General features: G+C 36.2%; 1 protein-coding gene across 2 annotated transcripts; it reads left to right on the top strand.

Moving 5' to 3' along the window:
* The first annotated feature begins 509 nt into the window (after positions 1 to 509).
* On the top strand, positions 510 to 12,967 carry LOC107657762 (polypyrimidine tract-binding protein 2-like). 2 transcript variants are annotated; one of them, XM_016445987.1, is made up of 14 exons: positions 510 to 649; positions 1,739 to 1,766; positions 4,252 to 4,321; positions 4,821 to 5,005; positions 5,151 to 5,291; positions 5,982 to 6,104; positions 6,268 to 6,378; positions 6,488 to 6,689; positions 7,684 to 7,799; positions 9,377 to 9,410; positions 10,567 to 10,659; positions 11,190 to 11,406; positions 11,491 to 11,568; positions 11,661 to 12,967. In XM_016445987.1, exons 1-14 carry the CDS (start codon positions 642 to 644, stop codon positions 11,788 to 11,790), a joined length of 1,536 nt encoding a protein of 511 aa, XP_016301473.1. In that variant the 5' UTR covers positions 510 to 641; the 3' UTR covers positions 11,791 to 12,967. The 2 variants fall into 2 exon arrangements, with proteins under 2 accessions (XP_016301473.1, XP_016301472.1); XM_016445986.1 differs by having other exon boundaries at positions 6,488 to 6,701.
* Positions 12,968 to 17,190: the final 4,223 nt, after the last annotated feature.

Here is a 17,190-nt window from a genome sequence, read left to right as displayed (position 1 = left end):
TCTCACGATTCAGAGGTGTATTTTCTGAGAGGACCTTATTAATCTCACATGTCTTTTCTAGAGTTTCAGATGAGATCTTAATAGTTTCACAAATGCTCAGTTTCAGTATGAAATCAAACTAAATTGTATAGCTGAATATGACAACATAATGAAACAATTGTCTCCTTTGTGTGCATTTTATTTCTCAGAAGGAATTTAGGAGGAACTCCATATGAGTAAAAGGCTAACAAATGCTGCGATCTTCATTAAGTCTCCTGAGATTTAAAAAAGACCAAGCTCTGAGCAATAAAACGTTCTTCTAGGATCTGTTACATTTATTATTTTATCTGCTGCTTATAATAAAAGATGATCTATTTAAAGTTGGTGTGTATGTGTGTGCTTAATATAGACTATTACCTGTATTAATTTATATATTACAGGCTTACAGTAAATGGTGTTTGAGTTTACAGTAGGTGTGTATCTCATATGAATTGTGTGTTCACAGTAGGTGTGTGTATGTGTGTTTCTTCGTGTCTCAGTTTCCGCCTCCATTTTGTCAGTGGTATGTGTGTGTGTGTCTCTGCTAAAGCCAGTGAGGAGAAATAACACACACACACACACTAAGTCTTCAGCGGGTTTATTTTTTACACAGATCACCAGAAATGGACGGGTGAGCATTAAAGGCGCTCTTTATTTATATGTGTATAAAACAATCATTTGAACGTGAATTAGAAGAGTTTATTCACACTTACTGGAATGCTAATGCTGCTAACACGCTAGCGCTGTAACACTTGAACAACTGTTGTTTCATAATCTTATTGTAACGGTTGTATTGTATTGTCTTGTATGAAATGCCAAGATATAAAAGCACAAGGACTCAAATTAGTAAACATAACAAAAATTTGTCCAAAAACAGCAAGCATGCGTTAGCAGGTTAGCCTCACTAGCTGTTTGTTTTGCTCACGCTGTGCACGCAAAATTGAACAGTAGTTTAATTAAGCGAGTCTTTTAACTAGTTTGATTTGTAATTAATATATTAATGTGCTAGAATTTGATTGAATTCCCAAGTGGACCACATTTAGGTTGTAATTACATGTTTCTTTTGTTAGCCTCACGTTAGCTTTTATACCATCAGAAAATGTATAAAATAAAACCCCTCTCAGTGGTTATAAAATGTGTCGAGTTTAATTTAAAGCTGATAAACGTCTAAATGTTGATAGTTAATACAAGTTATGGTTAACCAACTAGCCCCAGTCTGTACTCTAGGGCAGTGTGTCAAAACCTAGTGAACTGGTTGTTACCTAGACAGCATTCTGGACATTATAGTCCCCAAACCTAGTAACCTGGCTACCTACATTGCATTTTTGGACATCATAATGCCATAACCTAGTGATCTGCCTAACTAGTTTTCATTTTTGAGCATCTAAGTCTCATAACCTAGTGACCTGCATACAGTATTTTTAGCCTCAAAATTAATTTTGCTAGATATCAAAATATCCTTTATGAAATTTATAGTCTTGAAGCCTAGTGAGCAGCCTACCTAGACAGCATTTATAGGTGCATTTCTGGCCTGCTAGAGGAAGAGTGGGATAAAGTGATGATGAAATACTGAAATGTTCATCAGCTTAATTTGTTGTGTCATTGAATAATGGAGGGGATTTCAAAAGATTCAGATTAAAGGATTTCTAGCCCTCCCTTTTTTGCATGTAAATTCCTGGTGTTTAGTATCTGATCAAATCTCACATTGTGTTTTCAACAGCATTGGTGACGTCGCAGTTGGTGTAAAGGTAAACACTGTTTTCAGTATCCTTTGTGCAGTATGTAGTCTGGATGATGGATGGATGGATAGGTGGTTCCTAAATAATCTCATGGAGGATTTTGCAGTGCAATAGCAACCTGACAAAGGCAGCACAGTACATCATGCATAACTATGAATATGATCGGAATTTAGTTTTTAATAGATGGCTGCCTGTTGCAGTGGTGAGAACAAGTGGAAACCACAACAGAAATTTGACCCCATAGATACCAGAGCAGTGTGGTTAGTTTCCTCTACCGCTGTTACATGGTAAACTAGGGTATTTATTTATTTATTTTTAATAATTACTCTGAGATAGGGCTCTCTCGATTACAAAATTGGCATGTGATTAATTGCTATACAAATAATTGCTCTTTAAAGTGTCAGATTTGCTATTAAGCTTAATGCAGATGCACCTGTAGAAGCAGTATAGTCACGTTGAACTTGGAATGTTTAAGTCTTTGTACATAAATATTGAACAAGAATATGGTTACTAGTATTTTTATCTTAATAGTAATACTTAAAATATTTGCACATTTTAATATTTAAAATATTGTTTTTTTTATTTCCATTCATGTTGTATGGAACCCAGCCACCCTTAATATTGCATTATGGTAATATAATATTGATGATTGGTTACTAGTATTTTTATCTTAATAGCAATACTTAAAATATTTGCACATTTTAATATTTAAAATATTGTTTTTTTATTTCCATTCATGTTGTATGGAACCCAGCCACCCTTAATATTGCATTATGGCAATATAATATTGATGATGATTATTCTTTTTTAATATTGGAATATTATGCAATAGTATTTCCACCCTAAATTTGTCACATTAACATGCCATTTTAAGCCAGTCTGATTAAACCCATGAGTCATTAACCTTGCAAATGTTTCCAAAATATGACATTATGTATGATAAATGCAAGTGAAGTTTTAGCTTTCACACTTATGTGCATTTCTTGCCATATTTGCTTAAAATTGCCTTGTTTCAATGGCAATGTCTGATTGGAATTAAAAATGAACGGTAATTGTGGTTATCTCAGATCTACACTGCTATCGCACGCTTTCTTATTCTTGGTTCGTCCAAACATTGGCAAACTTTGCATAGTTGCCATTAACAGCCAGAATGGGATCTACAAGCAATATTCACCATTCCTTTGCAAACATTTTTTGGTGGTAGATTAATACTGACCTTTATGAATTTTGGTCACTGAAAGTCAGAGGGATGAGCTTAGCCGGACTCAGACATTATTTATATGTTAGTCATATGATTTATCCAGTTTTGTCTTTAATTGTTGCTGTCCTGTCGGACATATAAGCTATAGGGTAGAATATGTCTTCGCCAATTTTACTGTCACCTCATTCAAAAATGCAATATATGCTTTTTTTTTAGTATTGCTTTCAGGAACATAATTTGTCTTCACAGGGTTTAGCATTTATTTCCCCTCTTTTTTTAAACGTATTTGCGTATTGCGTGGCGTCAAAGCCACACGAAAAAAGACAAAGAAGCCTAGGGTGATGCAAACGTAATTTGTTTTTGAATGGACAAAGAATTGCCTAGCCATTTAAGTGCATTATTGGATTCTTTGTCGTTGAAAGAAAAGTGTTGTGCGGAAATGTAGAATTGTCTCTTATATATTAGATACAGGCCTGTTACAGGTCTCCATCTCCGCTTTTCATAAAATTAGGCTGGTAGTAATTGAATGGGGGCAGTTTATGTCCAAGATAGTTAGAGAAGAACTTGTTCTTTTCCAGAGATGCCTTCTGAACACAGGCCTTTTAACTCGGTTTGTTTGCCAACAACAGAATTTTCCTCCCCGGAAAACAATGTTAGCTGGTCTTTCTGGGAAAGCAGGTGGAAAAAGAAGCATTTGATCTTATTGCTTTAAAGTCCTGCTTTTTTTTTTCTTCCGTTCTAATCAGTTTTTATGCTGAGGCTTGTCTGTTAAGACCTTGCCATCTCTTAATGCATTCTTTAGCTTTCGGTCGTTTCGATGTGAAACTTCACCATTCCCTTGATTGTTTGTAGTGTCGATGCCCAGAAGGCAGCAGCGGCGGCGGGTTTATTGGCGCCGTAAAAGCATCGTCCATAAAGGACAATTCGGTGGAGTTTTTGGAAGGCACGAACCTGAGATGATCCTATTAGGAAGTTTGGTTTGCACCGGTTCACCATTTGCCTGCCGTCCCATCCGTCACTTTTAGCTGCACTTCAAGCGGCGGCCTGACCGCGCCGGGGCCCTTCGGGAACGTGGGCAGCTCAGGATGAGATGACAGCGTCTGACATCTTAGACTCAACAAGATTAAAGCAACAATCTAGAAAAATAAGGCAGAAAGGCAGAAGCGTGTGGACGTGTGTTTTATGTGACTTGATTCCTTAAGCTGTCCACATTGTTTGGTTGAGGGGATTGTGAAAGGAGAACATCTTTATTGGAGGGTGGGATTTTATTTTTCTCTTTGTGTGTCTCCGCAGAGAGGATCAGATGAGCTGCTGTCCGGCAGCATGTATAACAGCCCCAGTTCTGGGCTGAGCAGTATAAGTGGTAAGTGTCCCTGACTTCCCCCCCCATTCAAAAATATTCAGTTTTCTCGACTGAAGAGCATTAAAATAATCAAATTATAACAAATGTTTCAGTGTGATATCTGATCTGAGAAGATCCTATCTGGGAATAACCTTACGCTCTCATGTAGGTGGGCACCCACGCTTAAAAGCATGTGACCGGAATTGCGATTATGTGTGCTCTGCATCTTATTACAGCTTCTCCAACAATAGGTTTCAATATCCCATTCAGTAGAGGAAAGACTTTACCCGATTAAGAGAAGCTTTTGTTTCTTGGGTTCTGTCTATTAAAGGTCTTGATTGGAAATATAGTGTGAAATGTAATAGAAGAGAAACTTACAGTTAAAGTACAGTTAAGACACACTTGCAGTCCTACCCGAGTAATTAAATCAGCATATTTTGTCCTTATGATTTAGCAATTTTCCTCTAGAAATGTCTTTATTCCCTGTATATAATGTCCTCTTTCTGTACACTTTTGGCAGATACGACATCCAACGGCAGTGACAGCAAAAAACTTCGAGTTGAAGACAGAGTCGGCGATGCCCCACCATCTCGTGTTCTTCACATTAGAAAGTTACCCAACGATGTCTCGGAAACAGAGATCATTGCCTTGGGGCTTCCGTTCGGAAAGGTCACCAATATCCTCACACTGAAAGGCAAAAACCAGGTGCGTGGGCAAGCTGAAATGTTTTCAATTTCACTTTTGTCAGAGTTTGTGAGTGTTAAAAGAAATTTGCTATTTCTAGTTCGACTAACAGTTTTGAGTTCACGGAGTTCATCTTACCTCATCACTGAAATAATTTTTGTTTTAGGCGTTTCTGGAGCTCAGCACAGAGGAAGCTGCCATGACAATGGTCAATTATTACTCCGCTGTGACGCCTCACGTCCGTAGTGTGCCGGTCTACATACAGTACTCCAATCACAAAGAACTCAAGACCGACAATTCAAACCAGGTAACAAATTACCTGACTTTTTCAGAAAATGTAAATGCTTTAAGGGACAGCCAAACAGAACTTAAAATCCAACTATGCTGACCAGTTTTTGGACCAGTGAGATTGTGATTTGGGCAGAACAGTCAAGACACATTTTTTTTTTCTATTTATTGAGTGCATGGAAACTGTTCCTCTAGCATGGCCTTTTAAATTTACACTACTGTTCAAAAGTTTACGGTCTGTAAGATTTTTTAAATGTTTTTCAAAGAATGTTATGCTCTCCAAGACTGCATTTATTTGATAAGAAATGCAGCAACAACAGTAATTATGTGAAATATTATAAAAAAAAAATGTCTATTTTAATATATATATATATATAAAAAAAAAATGCAGTTTATTCCTGTGATTGCAAAGCTGAATTTGTTTTCCTTCAGAAATAATTCTAATATGCTGATTTGGTGCTCAAGAAACATTTCTTATTATTTTCAATGTTGAAAACATCTGTGCTGCTTAACATTTTTTTGGAAAACATTTGAATAAATGTAAGGATTCTTCGATTAATTAGTGAGAAAATGTTGTTGGTTGCTTTACATGTAATTCAGATGGTTTCTTCCTGTCTAAATGAGCGTTTCTTGGCTAGAATGAGCTGCTATGAGGACCAAACATTTCCCATTATATATGTTTAACATAGTGCTTGTAACTGATCTCCAGTCAGGTGGGACTCTCGCATCAGGGTCCAACTCTATCGATGGTGGTGGTACGCCCTCCAGTCCAGTGCTGAGGATAATCATTGATAACATGTTTTACCCCGTCACCCTGGACGTGCTGCAGCAGGTAGGGGATGCCACAGTTTGGATCAGCCTCTTATTGACAGTTTATATTGGTGACAAATTGAGGTGCTGTTGATGCTGTATGTGTTAATTCTGTTTTTTTTTTTGTAATGTCTTTTCCCCTCTGTTGATAGCTCCCCTCAATGCTCTGCTTTCTCTGTCAATAGATCTTCTCAAAGTTTGGCACCGTCATGAAAATCATCACATTCACCAAGAACAATCAGTTTCAGGCCCTGTTGCAGTACAACGATCCAACCAGTGCACAGCAAGCTAAAGTGGTGGGTTTGCTCTCAGCGGAAGATCATGTGAAAAGCCCTACGAAGACGACACATTCTTTCTGTCTCTCTCGCCTGGTTCTTTTTTCTATCTTTTTCTCTTTTGTTCTAGGCTCTAGATGGTCAGAACATATACAACGCCTGTTGTACTCTTCGCATAGACTACTCAAAACTTGTCAACCTGAATGTAAAATACAATAACGATAAGAGCAGGGACTACACTAGGCCAGAGCTTCCTGCTGGAGATGGGCAGCCGCCTGCTCTGGACCCCTCTGTGGTTGCTGCCCTGGGTAAAGATTCCGGTTCCCTGCTTGGTAAGATCCCAGGTACTTGCCTCTTTTTTTATTATCTGTTTTGGGGTGTCATTCAGTGTTTGTTGTCTTCATTCACATGCCCCAATGCAACCTGCAAACCTGTATGACTCTGTGGAACACCAAACGTATGAAAGGAAACTCTTAGCAGTGACTTTAAGTCCAGAGCCATATTAAAAACAAGATGTCTTGAAAATTATTTAATTAGAGCATCTTTTCTAGCTTCACACAATGTCTTAAAAATGTGATGCTCATGGCGTGAGACAGCAAGATGTGATGCAATAACCAAAGACATTCATCTTTTTATCTGTTGAGTACTCAAGGAGACAAAATGGCCATTGGTTGTCAGTTAGTTTGTCAGCCAAAACCATCATTTGTTCATAACGTGATTGATTCTGAGCACCGCTGAATGGGGACAGTATTTTAATCAGCGTCATTGATTTAACTCCATCTGTCTGAATGGTGTGAAAATTAAAATAGAAAGATGTGTTTATAAAAGATTGAATATAATTGGAATGGAATGTGCTCTTAAGTACTGTAAAATGTCACCTAGGCCCGTGTCTCTGAGTGCCTTGACTGACCTTTTCTCAGAGATCTACTCATAAGGCCTCTTAATTTAAAATGCAATTTGACATTTCCCCTGCCACGTAATCAGGCAGATATTTTATTGATATTAGGCTAAAAATGATTAGGTTTTAAAACCCCACATGGTCTTAACCTGGTCCCTCTCACATCAGGATGAAGAACTAATATGTTTTACCTGTGTGTAATTCAGCTTTTATTGGCTGTCACATCTAAAACAGACTTGAGTTGATGACTAGGCCACTTTCTTAAACTTTTCTCTACAGTTAAAGTTGGCCGAATGGCTACCTATTAAATATACAGCATCACCCTACAAATTTTGCACTTCTGTTTATGTATGTTCACACATGTAATATCATTTTTAATGTAACTTCTGGACTAGAATGCCCATTTACACCTCCCTGTGTGATTCCAGGTGCTCTGAGCCCGTTGAGCGCGGCTGCTGCTGCCGCTGCTGCAGCTGGAAGAGTTGCTCTGTCTGGGCACTCGGGAGCCAGTGGAGTGCTGCTCGTTAGCAATCTAAATGAAGAGGTCAGTGTACTATTACATCGCAACCTCTTCTTCACATTCACATATTTCTGTCTGTCATGTCATGCCATGTTATATGTTTAGACTCATAGAAAATGCCGCTTCCTTTATAAGATTTAGTCCTATTTGTATTTGCAGAGTGCTGTAGCCCCATTTTGCATTGTCACTCACAAAAAACTTCAAATGAAATACTCTGGTCATATTTCAACCTCAAAATATAAAGCTTATGTTTTCAATTAAATAATGACAATTTTTAAAACTATTTCAAATTGATTTTTTAAAAATAAAATTGTTTTATTTTTCATTTTTAAAAAACCTAACTATTATTATTTTTTTTTTTTAATATAATTTGTAATTGTATTACTCGTGTTTTTTTATTGCATGTAGTTTAAATTTAATTGTAAGTTTCCATCATGGTATTTGTTGGAAATATATTTAATGCAAATAGTATAAATTGTGAAGAAAATTGTTGGGTCCAAAGCCAACTATTAGATGTCCTTATTATATGCTGAATTTACTTAAATTATTTAAAATCTAATTTCACATTTTTATTTTGAGGTGAAATATGACCCAGACATTTCTTTGTGAGGTTCACTGTCTCATGTCTTTCTTAAACCCACTTGTTTATTATAATAATAACAAACTCTCATTGATTGTATTATCTGAATCCATTAGTTCTGGTTTAACAACTTTCTGGTCGTATACCTTGTAACTTCCACAGAGCAAATCATTCTTTCTTTTTGTATAAACTGTCTTGCTCTCACTCTTTGAAAGCTAATGAACCATGGACGTGGCACTACCCCTTTGCTCATCTGATAAAATCGACAAATTTTCTGTGTTATTTAAACGTCAGGGGGTCATGTGGGGTCAGTTGTGACTTTGTCTGTCCACACCATAACTTTAAAAGGTGGTTTCATGTCTACACAAGCATGGCAATCACAAAGAACCGGGTAAAACTCTGTGAATCAAATGCTTGAAACTGTGACGCTTTCAGCTTTTCCTGGTCTTCAATCTCCTGCATGCCTCTTAAAAACTTCATAACTCGTTGTTCAGGTCATTATTATCATTACCCGATGCTCCTCTTCATTTTTTAGTATGAATGTATCCTTACCCTGGTACTGGGTAACTACATTTGGCACAATTATTTGCTTATACAATGTAAAAATGCATAAAGCAGCCATTCTCTGACCACTCCTGCATTTCCTGTGTACTGACCTGTATTATATTTTTTGTCCCCCCCTCATTTATATTCTGCATTTGCTTCCCTCTTTTCTCCATTTTGATTTTGTCTCTCTTTCATCCTGTCTGTCTCTGTCTCTCTTTTTCTTTCTCTCATATCCTGTTTTTTTAATCCCTTCTTTTTGCCATGCCTTGACCACACCTCGTTGTTCATGTTTTTTTTGTTTTTTTTTGTTTTTTGCTTGAACAAAACTTCGGACCCCCCAATTAACCGCCCTGAACCATGATCCATGACCACTTCACCATTCTGCGGGAAACCACCCTCCGTTATGGATGATCTGTTCATCTCCGCTCTTCCTCGACTCTTCTCTCTGTCTGCTTGCTCCTCTCTCCTTCTAAAGATGGTTACGCCCCACAGTCTGTTTACGCTCTTCGGTATGTTCTTGTTAGCTCTACCTTTATTTTGTTTGGTTTCTGTTGTTCTTATTATTCATGTGCTTTATTTCTTTTATTTAAAGTCAACATGAAATGAAAATTGACAATTGAATTCATTATTAAATGTTCCTATGAATTTTGGCCAATAATTTTCTTTTATGCCCAGTGCTGAGTATTGATGGATTTTGCATGTCTGAGAACCCATATCCAAATAAAAAATGCAATTATTTTTATTTTTGCTTTTAGATCTTATTTTGCAGTCAACAAAGTATTTAACTGGTTTTATTGGCAATAAACATTTCAATTAATCCAACTTAAATGGTACATCTTTTTAAAAAAAAAATTGTGGCTTTCACTCTGTTTGTTTATCTGTATTTTGATATTAAAGACCCAATTAAGTGGAAAAAGATAACTATTTTTTAAAAATATAATTTTTGGTTTGATCTATTGACTTATTTTTGGTGACCAATAGTGTACTAGTTGTTTAGTAATTGTTGAAGCTACTTTTCTAAAATGTTACAAATAATTAATGCAGACACTTAGTGCTAGTTAATGTAAAAAAGGTTACAATATAATGGCACTTTAATTTCTTAATAGCAGTGAACTTTACATTAATTTTTCGCCTCAAAAGTGAGTGCTGGTTATGGTGTAGCCCTTTAATCAACTGCAAACTCCCACTCGGGCTCTGTTCTAGCATAGAACATCCACTTTTTATTAATAAATTCCAAATGGATAAAATCGGATCCAGCCCTACATATTTTTCCTGTTGAATGTTCTTGGAAGTACATAACATTACGGAAATAAAATGGATTGCGAATGCCATTGCATGTTGACTTTAAACCATTACCATTAATTGGCTTTTAGAGTAAACGTCTTTTGCTTTTTTTTTTTTTTTTCAGGCTTTTGAAGTATTTAATTTGTTTCAGTGCATGTGATCTTTGGTTGAGTTTGCACAGTATTTATGTTCCTCCTCAATTCATTTTGAATTTGAGGGTGTATATATCCGAGTCTTCTTGTCAGGTTGTGATTAGTTTTCTCCATTTCGATGAACGTTCTTTTGAGTCTATCGGTCTATCTTTCCACTCTCTGAGTCTCACTCCTTACTCTTTCCTCCCTCTCTCGTTTCCTCTCCGGCTGCTGGCTGCTCTGTTCGCAGGGGTTTATGGGGATGTGCAGCGTGTGAAGATTCTTTTTAATAAGAAAGACAGCGCACTGATACAGATGGCCGATATGAACCAGGCTCAGCTTGGTAAGACTGCATACTGAAACATCCCTAACAGCACATGGCTAAGTTTACACGCCAGTCAAATTCAATTAAGTTGCAAAATACACTGGTGTTTGATGATTTTTTTAAAATAAATTAATACTTTTATTCAACAAGCATGCATGAAATAGATCAATATCAACAGTAAAGACGTTTATAATGTTACAAAAGATTTCTATTTCAAATAAATACATTTTTTTGCATTTTCTATTCATCAAAGTATCAAAAAAGTATCATGATCTCCTTTGAAATAAACTGTTTTCAACATTAATAATAAGAAATCTTTCTTGTGCACCACATAAGCATATTAGAATGATTTCTGAATGAGTAATGGCTGCTGAAAATTCAGCTTTGCCATCACAAGAATAAATGACATATTAAAATACGTTCAAATAAAATTTCACAGTATTACTGTTTTTACTGTGTTTTTGATTTAAAAAAAATGTAGCCTTCATAAGCATAAGAGACCTCTAATTTCTCACCCCTTCATTTCTTTTTGTTTGGATGTGCCTCAGCAATGAGCCATCTAAACGGTCAGAAGATGTATTCAAAGATCATTCGCGTTACGATGTCGAAGCACCAAACTGTTCAGTTACCGAGGGATGGTTTAGACGACCAGGGTCTCACGAAAGACTTCACAAACTCACCACTGCATCGTTTCAAAAAGCCAGGGTCCAAGAACTTCCAGAACATTTTCCCTCCTTCTGCCACGCTGCATCTGTCAAACATCCCGTGAGTAAAAAGCTGTATTTGGCACTTGTCAATCTTTGTGTCAGTCGTCGGGGAGCTAAGTCATTTTTCTGTCATATTTTGAAGGCAAGACATAACTGAAGAAGACCTCAGAGTCCTGTTCTCCAACTCCGGTGGCACTGTGAAAGCTTTCAAGTTTTTCCAGTAAGTCTGTCCCCGTTCAGATCCTCATCAAATTATGCTTTTGCCTTTTCTTTCATTCGTGTGACCGTTTTTGCCGGCCTTTTTCTCTGCAGAGATCATAAAATGGCCCTAATTCAGATGACGACCATCGAGGAAGCTATTCAATGCCTCATCGACCTCCATAATTACAACATGGGTAATAACCACCACCTGAAGGTCTCCTTCTCCAAATCAACCATCTAAAGCAACCCGAGAGGTCTTGCTCCCAACTGCTTTTCTAGCATTACCTGTTGACTGTTTAAATACACTGGGGACCACAATTTTGAGAATTTCTTTTCCCAAGTTTCATTCCACAAGAAGTTGTTGAAAGAAGGAAATATTGTGACTGTTTTCAAGGACATTCTTTTTTTTTTTTACCCCGTTTCCTCTTGTCAGTGCTCTTGACACACAACCTCTTCAGTGGCGGAAAGGTGTTTTGGTGTAAAGTCTGAACCTCTTACAATAAACCGAAAAGAATGTGCCTTACAAAACTTACAGAAATCTTTTCATACTTCATATTCTCAAACCCAGGCAGTCATCTGAGCGTGAGATTGTTTTGTTAAAACAATTTTTTTTTTCCCTTTTGTGTCTGATCTGTATAATGTGTAAAAGCCTCTCAGACGTTTTCCTTTTTATTTTTTGCAGTTTGTTTGTTCAGTTCTTAATGTATGTGACATTTTGATTTAAGAATTGTAAATAAAACTGTGATTCTCTAGTGATTGTCACTATGAGATGTTAGGCCCATTCTTAACCCACCAATCCCGCTAAACCTTATGTTGTTTGAAAGGAAACAAGAGAATGAAACCTTTTTATTTGCTCATTTTACACCATTTTCCTAGCTTTTCTTTCATCTATGTGCATTGTCTTTATCCTAAGTGGAAGGTTATGACATACTTTTCTCTGCATGTACCAAATGGTGCATCTTTATTCCTAGTGTTGCATGGATTGGAAATCACTTCTTTGTGTGATTATTATTATTATTTTTTTTTTTGTTTTGAAAGACGAGTACAGTAGATGGGACCAAAGTTTATGTGCCTAAAGTCTTAATTTACTCCAAGATTGAGCATTTTAGTTCACTTTTTAGAAGAAAAGAGACTCATGGACAGGCTTATTAGAAGAGCTGTAAAAAATAAATAATATTGATTGGCAATCCACACTACGATTTATGAGAGGGACAAAAGGGTTGTGTATATTTTGTTTTGTTTTTTTTAAACCCTGCAGGAATGTATGATTCGGCATAGTTTTAGATGTGGCACAATTAAAAGAATTTTTCTAACAAAAGCGGGAAGATTTGACTGTTGTGTGTTTTGATTTCTCTTTCTCTTTCCTGTTTTCTGCTTTTATCTGTAGCGTGCTCAATAAACACTTGTGTAGTTCTGTATTTGCTTTCTCTCTCTTTCGCCCTCCACGGCTGTTTGTTCCCTCTTTTAATGGTTCTGACGTTTTGTTCTCTTTCAGAGTGGGAAAAAACTTCAGAAAGTTTGAAGTGTCAATAATTTTGGCAAAACTGATTTGGCCAAAAATGAATTTAGATTTGTTTGGCAAGAAAAGTGTTAAAAAATACAATTTCCCACTCTGTAAATCCTTTCGCTTGTGACCCATCCATCCTTCCTGGATATGAAATTGCTTTGCCTTTTACTTGATCCTTTTAGTTGACACTTAATTCTGTATCACATGCTCATGTGCTTCAGCCCTTCCACTCCTAAAAACATTGATCCTTGCAGTGAATTTCTCAGCTTCTTTCTTTTAAATTAGTCTGAATTTGCTGAATTTTGCATGCACTTTAAAACAATCCATGACCTTCATTTATTTCTGTATGTATCTCTTTGTTTTGGAATATGCTCTGAGACTATTGTTTTTATAATTAAGTACTACTTTTGTGATACTAAGTGTTTACCCAAGCATTGAAAAGATCTTTTCTTTCTCTTCAAAAGAAGATATTTTTTTGTTGTCATTTAAAACATTAAAAAGTGCATGAAATCTGAGCCGCCACACATATGTGGTTTGACATTTTATTGAAGGTGGTATTTTGGAAATGTAAGTTATTTTTGGTTATTCAGGATGTCATGTAGTGTTCAAATTCACACATTTTCACTCATTTCCCCATGTACTGAATATATGGTGTTTGCTATATAGTGAATAGCGAACTAACAAACAATTTAAAGATTGCAGACACCGCATGTACATAAATATATGAGTAAAAACACAGTAACGCTCCATTGCTTATGCTGTATTGTGCATCATTATGAAATCTCTGGGTGAGATGTCATAATGGACATGAGCAGAGGAAACATTTTCAGTTTTTGTCTCTCGTTCCACAACAAACTCTTTTCTACATTAGCAGTTGCATAAGAGTGTTTCTCGGCATCAAAAGACCGGATTTGAAAGCAAAACTTGCGTGCAATAAAACCTAAATGTGAACGTATATTTTCAATGAATATTTGGTCACTTTCAAGTCTGTAGGCTGAGAGGCTTAAACCACTAGTCACACGGCTCCGAAAGTTTCTTTTCTTTGCCTAAAACAAAGGTTGTCTAACTCCCCCTTCAGCAGTCCTTCATTTCACCGCTTTCTCGCTCTGTGCCGTTATTGAGTCTCTGGATGGTCGCCCTGTGATGGACGTCCTGTCTTGCCTTGTCTGATGAAGACAATCCTCTAGCCTGTTTCAAAGTTGGGTTCCGGATGCTGCAATTCATCACAGGCCAGACGGCAGCGTTGCGCCACGCTGCTTTTATTTTGCACACTTAAATCGAAACACTCGTGTTCTCGATCTACTTTTATAAACAAAAATGACACAATAAATCAGAGCATTATTTACATCATTTAATTACAGTAAAGATGAACATTTTTGTCTAATCTTTGTCATTGACCGTCAAAAAACACTTCATTAACAAATATTTTCCATTAAGAATATTCATTTTTTTCTTCCATTTAAAAAGTTAACACCATTTCAACTTATTTCAACCTTCTCCCCCAATCACCCCTTTGATTGAACTGATTGACAGTCATTTTTAATGTGGTGCAGCAGCAGAACTCAGTTTGCCTTCCTTTTAATGGAGATGCAGTTGAACGCCTGCTGTTGTGATATTGTATTCCATTTACTAAGTTCACTGCTTGATCATCTGTGCGAGTCTAACTGCTAATCTATAATCGCTGCAGTCAGGCAAGTCTGCTCATTTAAAGGGCCAGACCATCTCAATACAACACCTGCTCTCATAATCTAAGCGTTCGTCAAGCCTGTTGCCCCTGGTGGTGTGACACCTAATTCAGCTTGGGTCCTCTGATAATGACAGTATTGATTTAGATTGTATGTGGTGTTTTTTCTCTCTTCAGGCATGCTTGTCTTTTTATGCTATGGTTACTTCAAGATGAGAGCTCAGTCGGCCCAGTGGGACTGTGAGATTGTCATGTGCCATCTCCAATCACGTGGGTTTGAACGTAGCTGTCTGTATCTGGCAAATTACATCTGTTTAGCTTCTGTTTGTTCTGCGTTTGCCTGGAGACAGATGAAGAGCACTGTGTGGTACAGGGGGATTTTTGTACACATGCAAGATTTGCTTTCCAGAAACACTGGATATATTCTGTTTTCACTTTTCAGGTAATTAGTTTCATTGGGACTCTTTCACAAGCAGAATGAATTTCTGTTTTCATTGTTTGTAACACAGTTTTCCTTTCTAACATAAATCGGATGTATTCAGTTCAATTCTTCTATTCAATATTGTTTACAAAAACATCATGTAAATTTTCACATTCAATGCAACAACAATTTAGTATTCACTTGAACTGTTGCATTACATGTAACAAAATATTCTTATGCATATGTGACAAAAATATTAATTGCACCAAAAACATTAAATGCACCAACCTTCTTAAGTAAATTGGCACATTTAATTAAATTAAAGTGTAATTGTCATGAAACAAAAATATTAATATATTGTTCCATTTAATGCACCAACAAAAATTTTGCAATTTGCCACATTCAGTGCAAAAAATAAATAAATAATAAATAAATAGTTGCATTCAATTGTTGCATTCCATGCAATACAATTTATTACATGAATTATATTTAATGTGACAAAAATTGTGTAAATTGTATTCAGGGGAACAATAATATCCAGATATTTGCTGCCACTTGTTGCATTCAATGCAACAACAAACATTCTTACTTAAATTTGCACATTTGAGAAATTTTAATTTTCAATGCAAAAAAAAAAAAAAAATATATATATATATTAACTGTTCCATTTAATGCATCAACAAACATTTTGTCATTTGTCTCATTCAGTGCCAATAAAAAAAAAAAAAGTCATATTCAATTGTTGCATTCTGTGCAACAAAATATTCATATGTAAATTAATGTGACAAATGGTGTAAATTGTATTTATATATATAAAGGAACAATAATATCCATACATTTGTTTCAACTTGTTGCATTCAATGCATCAACAAACATTATGTAAATTGGAGCATTTAACGGAACAAAAATTAAGTTGACATATAGTGACATATTTATAAATAAATATATATTAAAAATATAAATTGTTCCATTCAATATACCAACAAACATTCTTATTTAAATAGTTTCATTCAGTTCAACAAAAATTTAATTGACAATGTAACACAACATTAATTGCAATTACATTGTTGCAATTTATTACCAAACATTCTTACATAAATTGCAGAATTCAGTGCAACAAAAATGGTCATTTTCAATGCGACACAAAATATATAAATTGTTGCATTCAATGCACCAACAAATATTATTAACTGGTGCAGTTAATGCAACAAAAATGAAATTGTCATATTCAACAGTGCACCAACAAACATCCATTATTTAAAATGTGTTTTATGTTGTATTCAATGCAAAAAAAAAAAAGAAAAAGTTATATAAATAGTTGCATTCAGTGCACCCGCATTTTATGTAAACTCGCACATTTAATGTAACAGAAATTAAATAGTTGATTCTGTGCTTAAATTTTACATTTGTTGCACCAACAAACATCCATTATTCAAATTGTATTCAATGCCACAAAATTCATATATAAAACATTCATATATAATTTGTTGCATTTGATGCACCAACAAACATTCTTAGGTAAAATGTTGTCTTCAATGACTTCACAAACTATTTGCACAGAAATTAGGTCAGTTCATGAAAGTGCCTGTGCTTGTGTCACACCTTAATGAACAGTGTAGACTGAGTAAAGTTCATCTCTGTCCTCCGGGACAGTTTTGATCGTCATCTCCAGCTTCTATCTGCAGGCCATGAAGTGTCTGAATTAATGCGTGTATTTCCACTGCAAAAGGTGGAAACCTTGTAATCACTCCCCTTAAGCCTGCAATTAGATCCCCTCTTAGTCACAGACGCTCTCATCGTTTTTCCTCCCGTTTCGGAGCAGACACGCTCTGCCCTCGTGCTAAGCGCCGGCCCATTGGCTAATATGTCTATACATATAGAGGATATTTCCGTGCCACAGCGGGGTCTCGAGAAGGGCGGTGACGGCGCGCATGCTAATGTTTGGAGAAGGCCTCAGTCTTTCCTGTGGTCAGAGAGGAAGCAGGTGGAGACAAAAGGTGGAAACCTTGTAATCACTCCCCTTAAGCCT

Source organism: Sinocyclocheilus anshuiensis, unplaced genomic scaffold (genome assembly GCF_001515605.1).
Source record: "Sinocyclocheilus anshuiensis isolate Anshui unplaced genomic scaffold, SAMN03320099.WGS_v1.1 scaffold119, whole genome shotgun sequence".
NCBI classification, from domain to species: Eukaryota; Metazoa; Chordata; class Actinopteri; order Cypriniformes; family Cyprinidae; genus Sinocyclocheilus; species Sinocyclocheilus anshuiensis.
Note: the sequence above shows the minus strand (reverse complement) of the source record. Positions and strands in the feature narration are given on the sequence as shown.

Coding starts and splice junctions, on each gene's coding strand:
- LOC107657762 (XM_016445986.1), top strand. Junction 1,767..4,251: donor ACGTCGCAGTTGGTGTAAAG/GTAAACACTGTT, acceptor GTGTCTCCGCAG/AGAGGATCAGATGAGCTGCT. Junction 5,292..5,981: donor AGACCGACAATTCAAACCAG/GTAACAAATTAC, acceptor ACTGATCTCCAG/TCAGGTGGGACTCTCGCATC.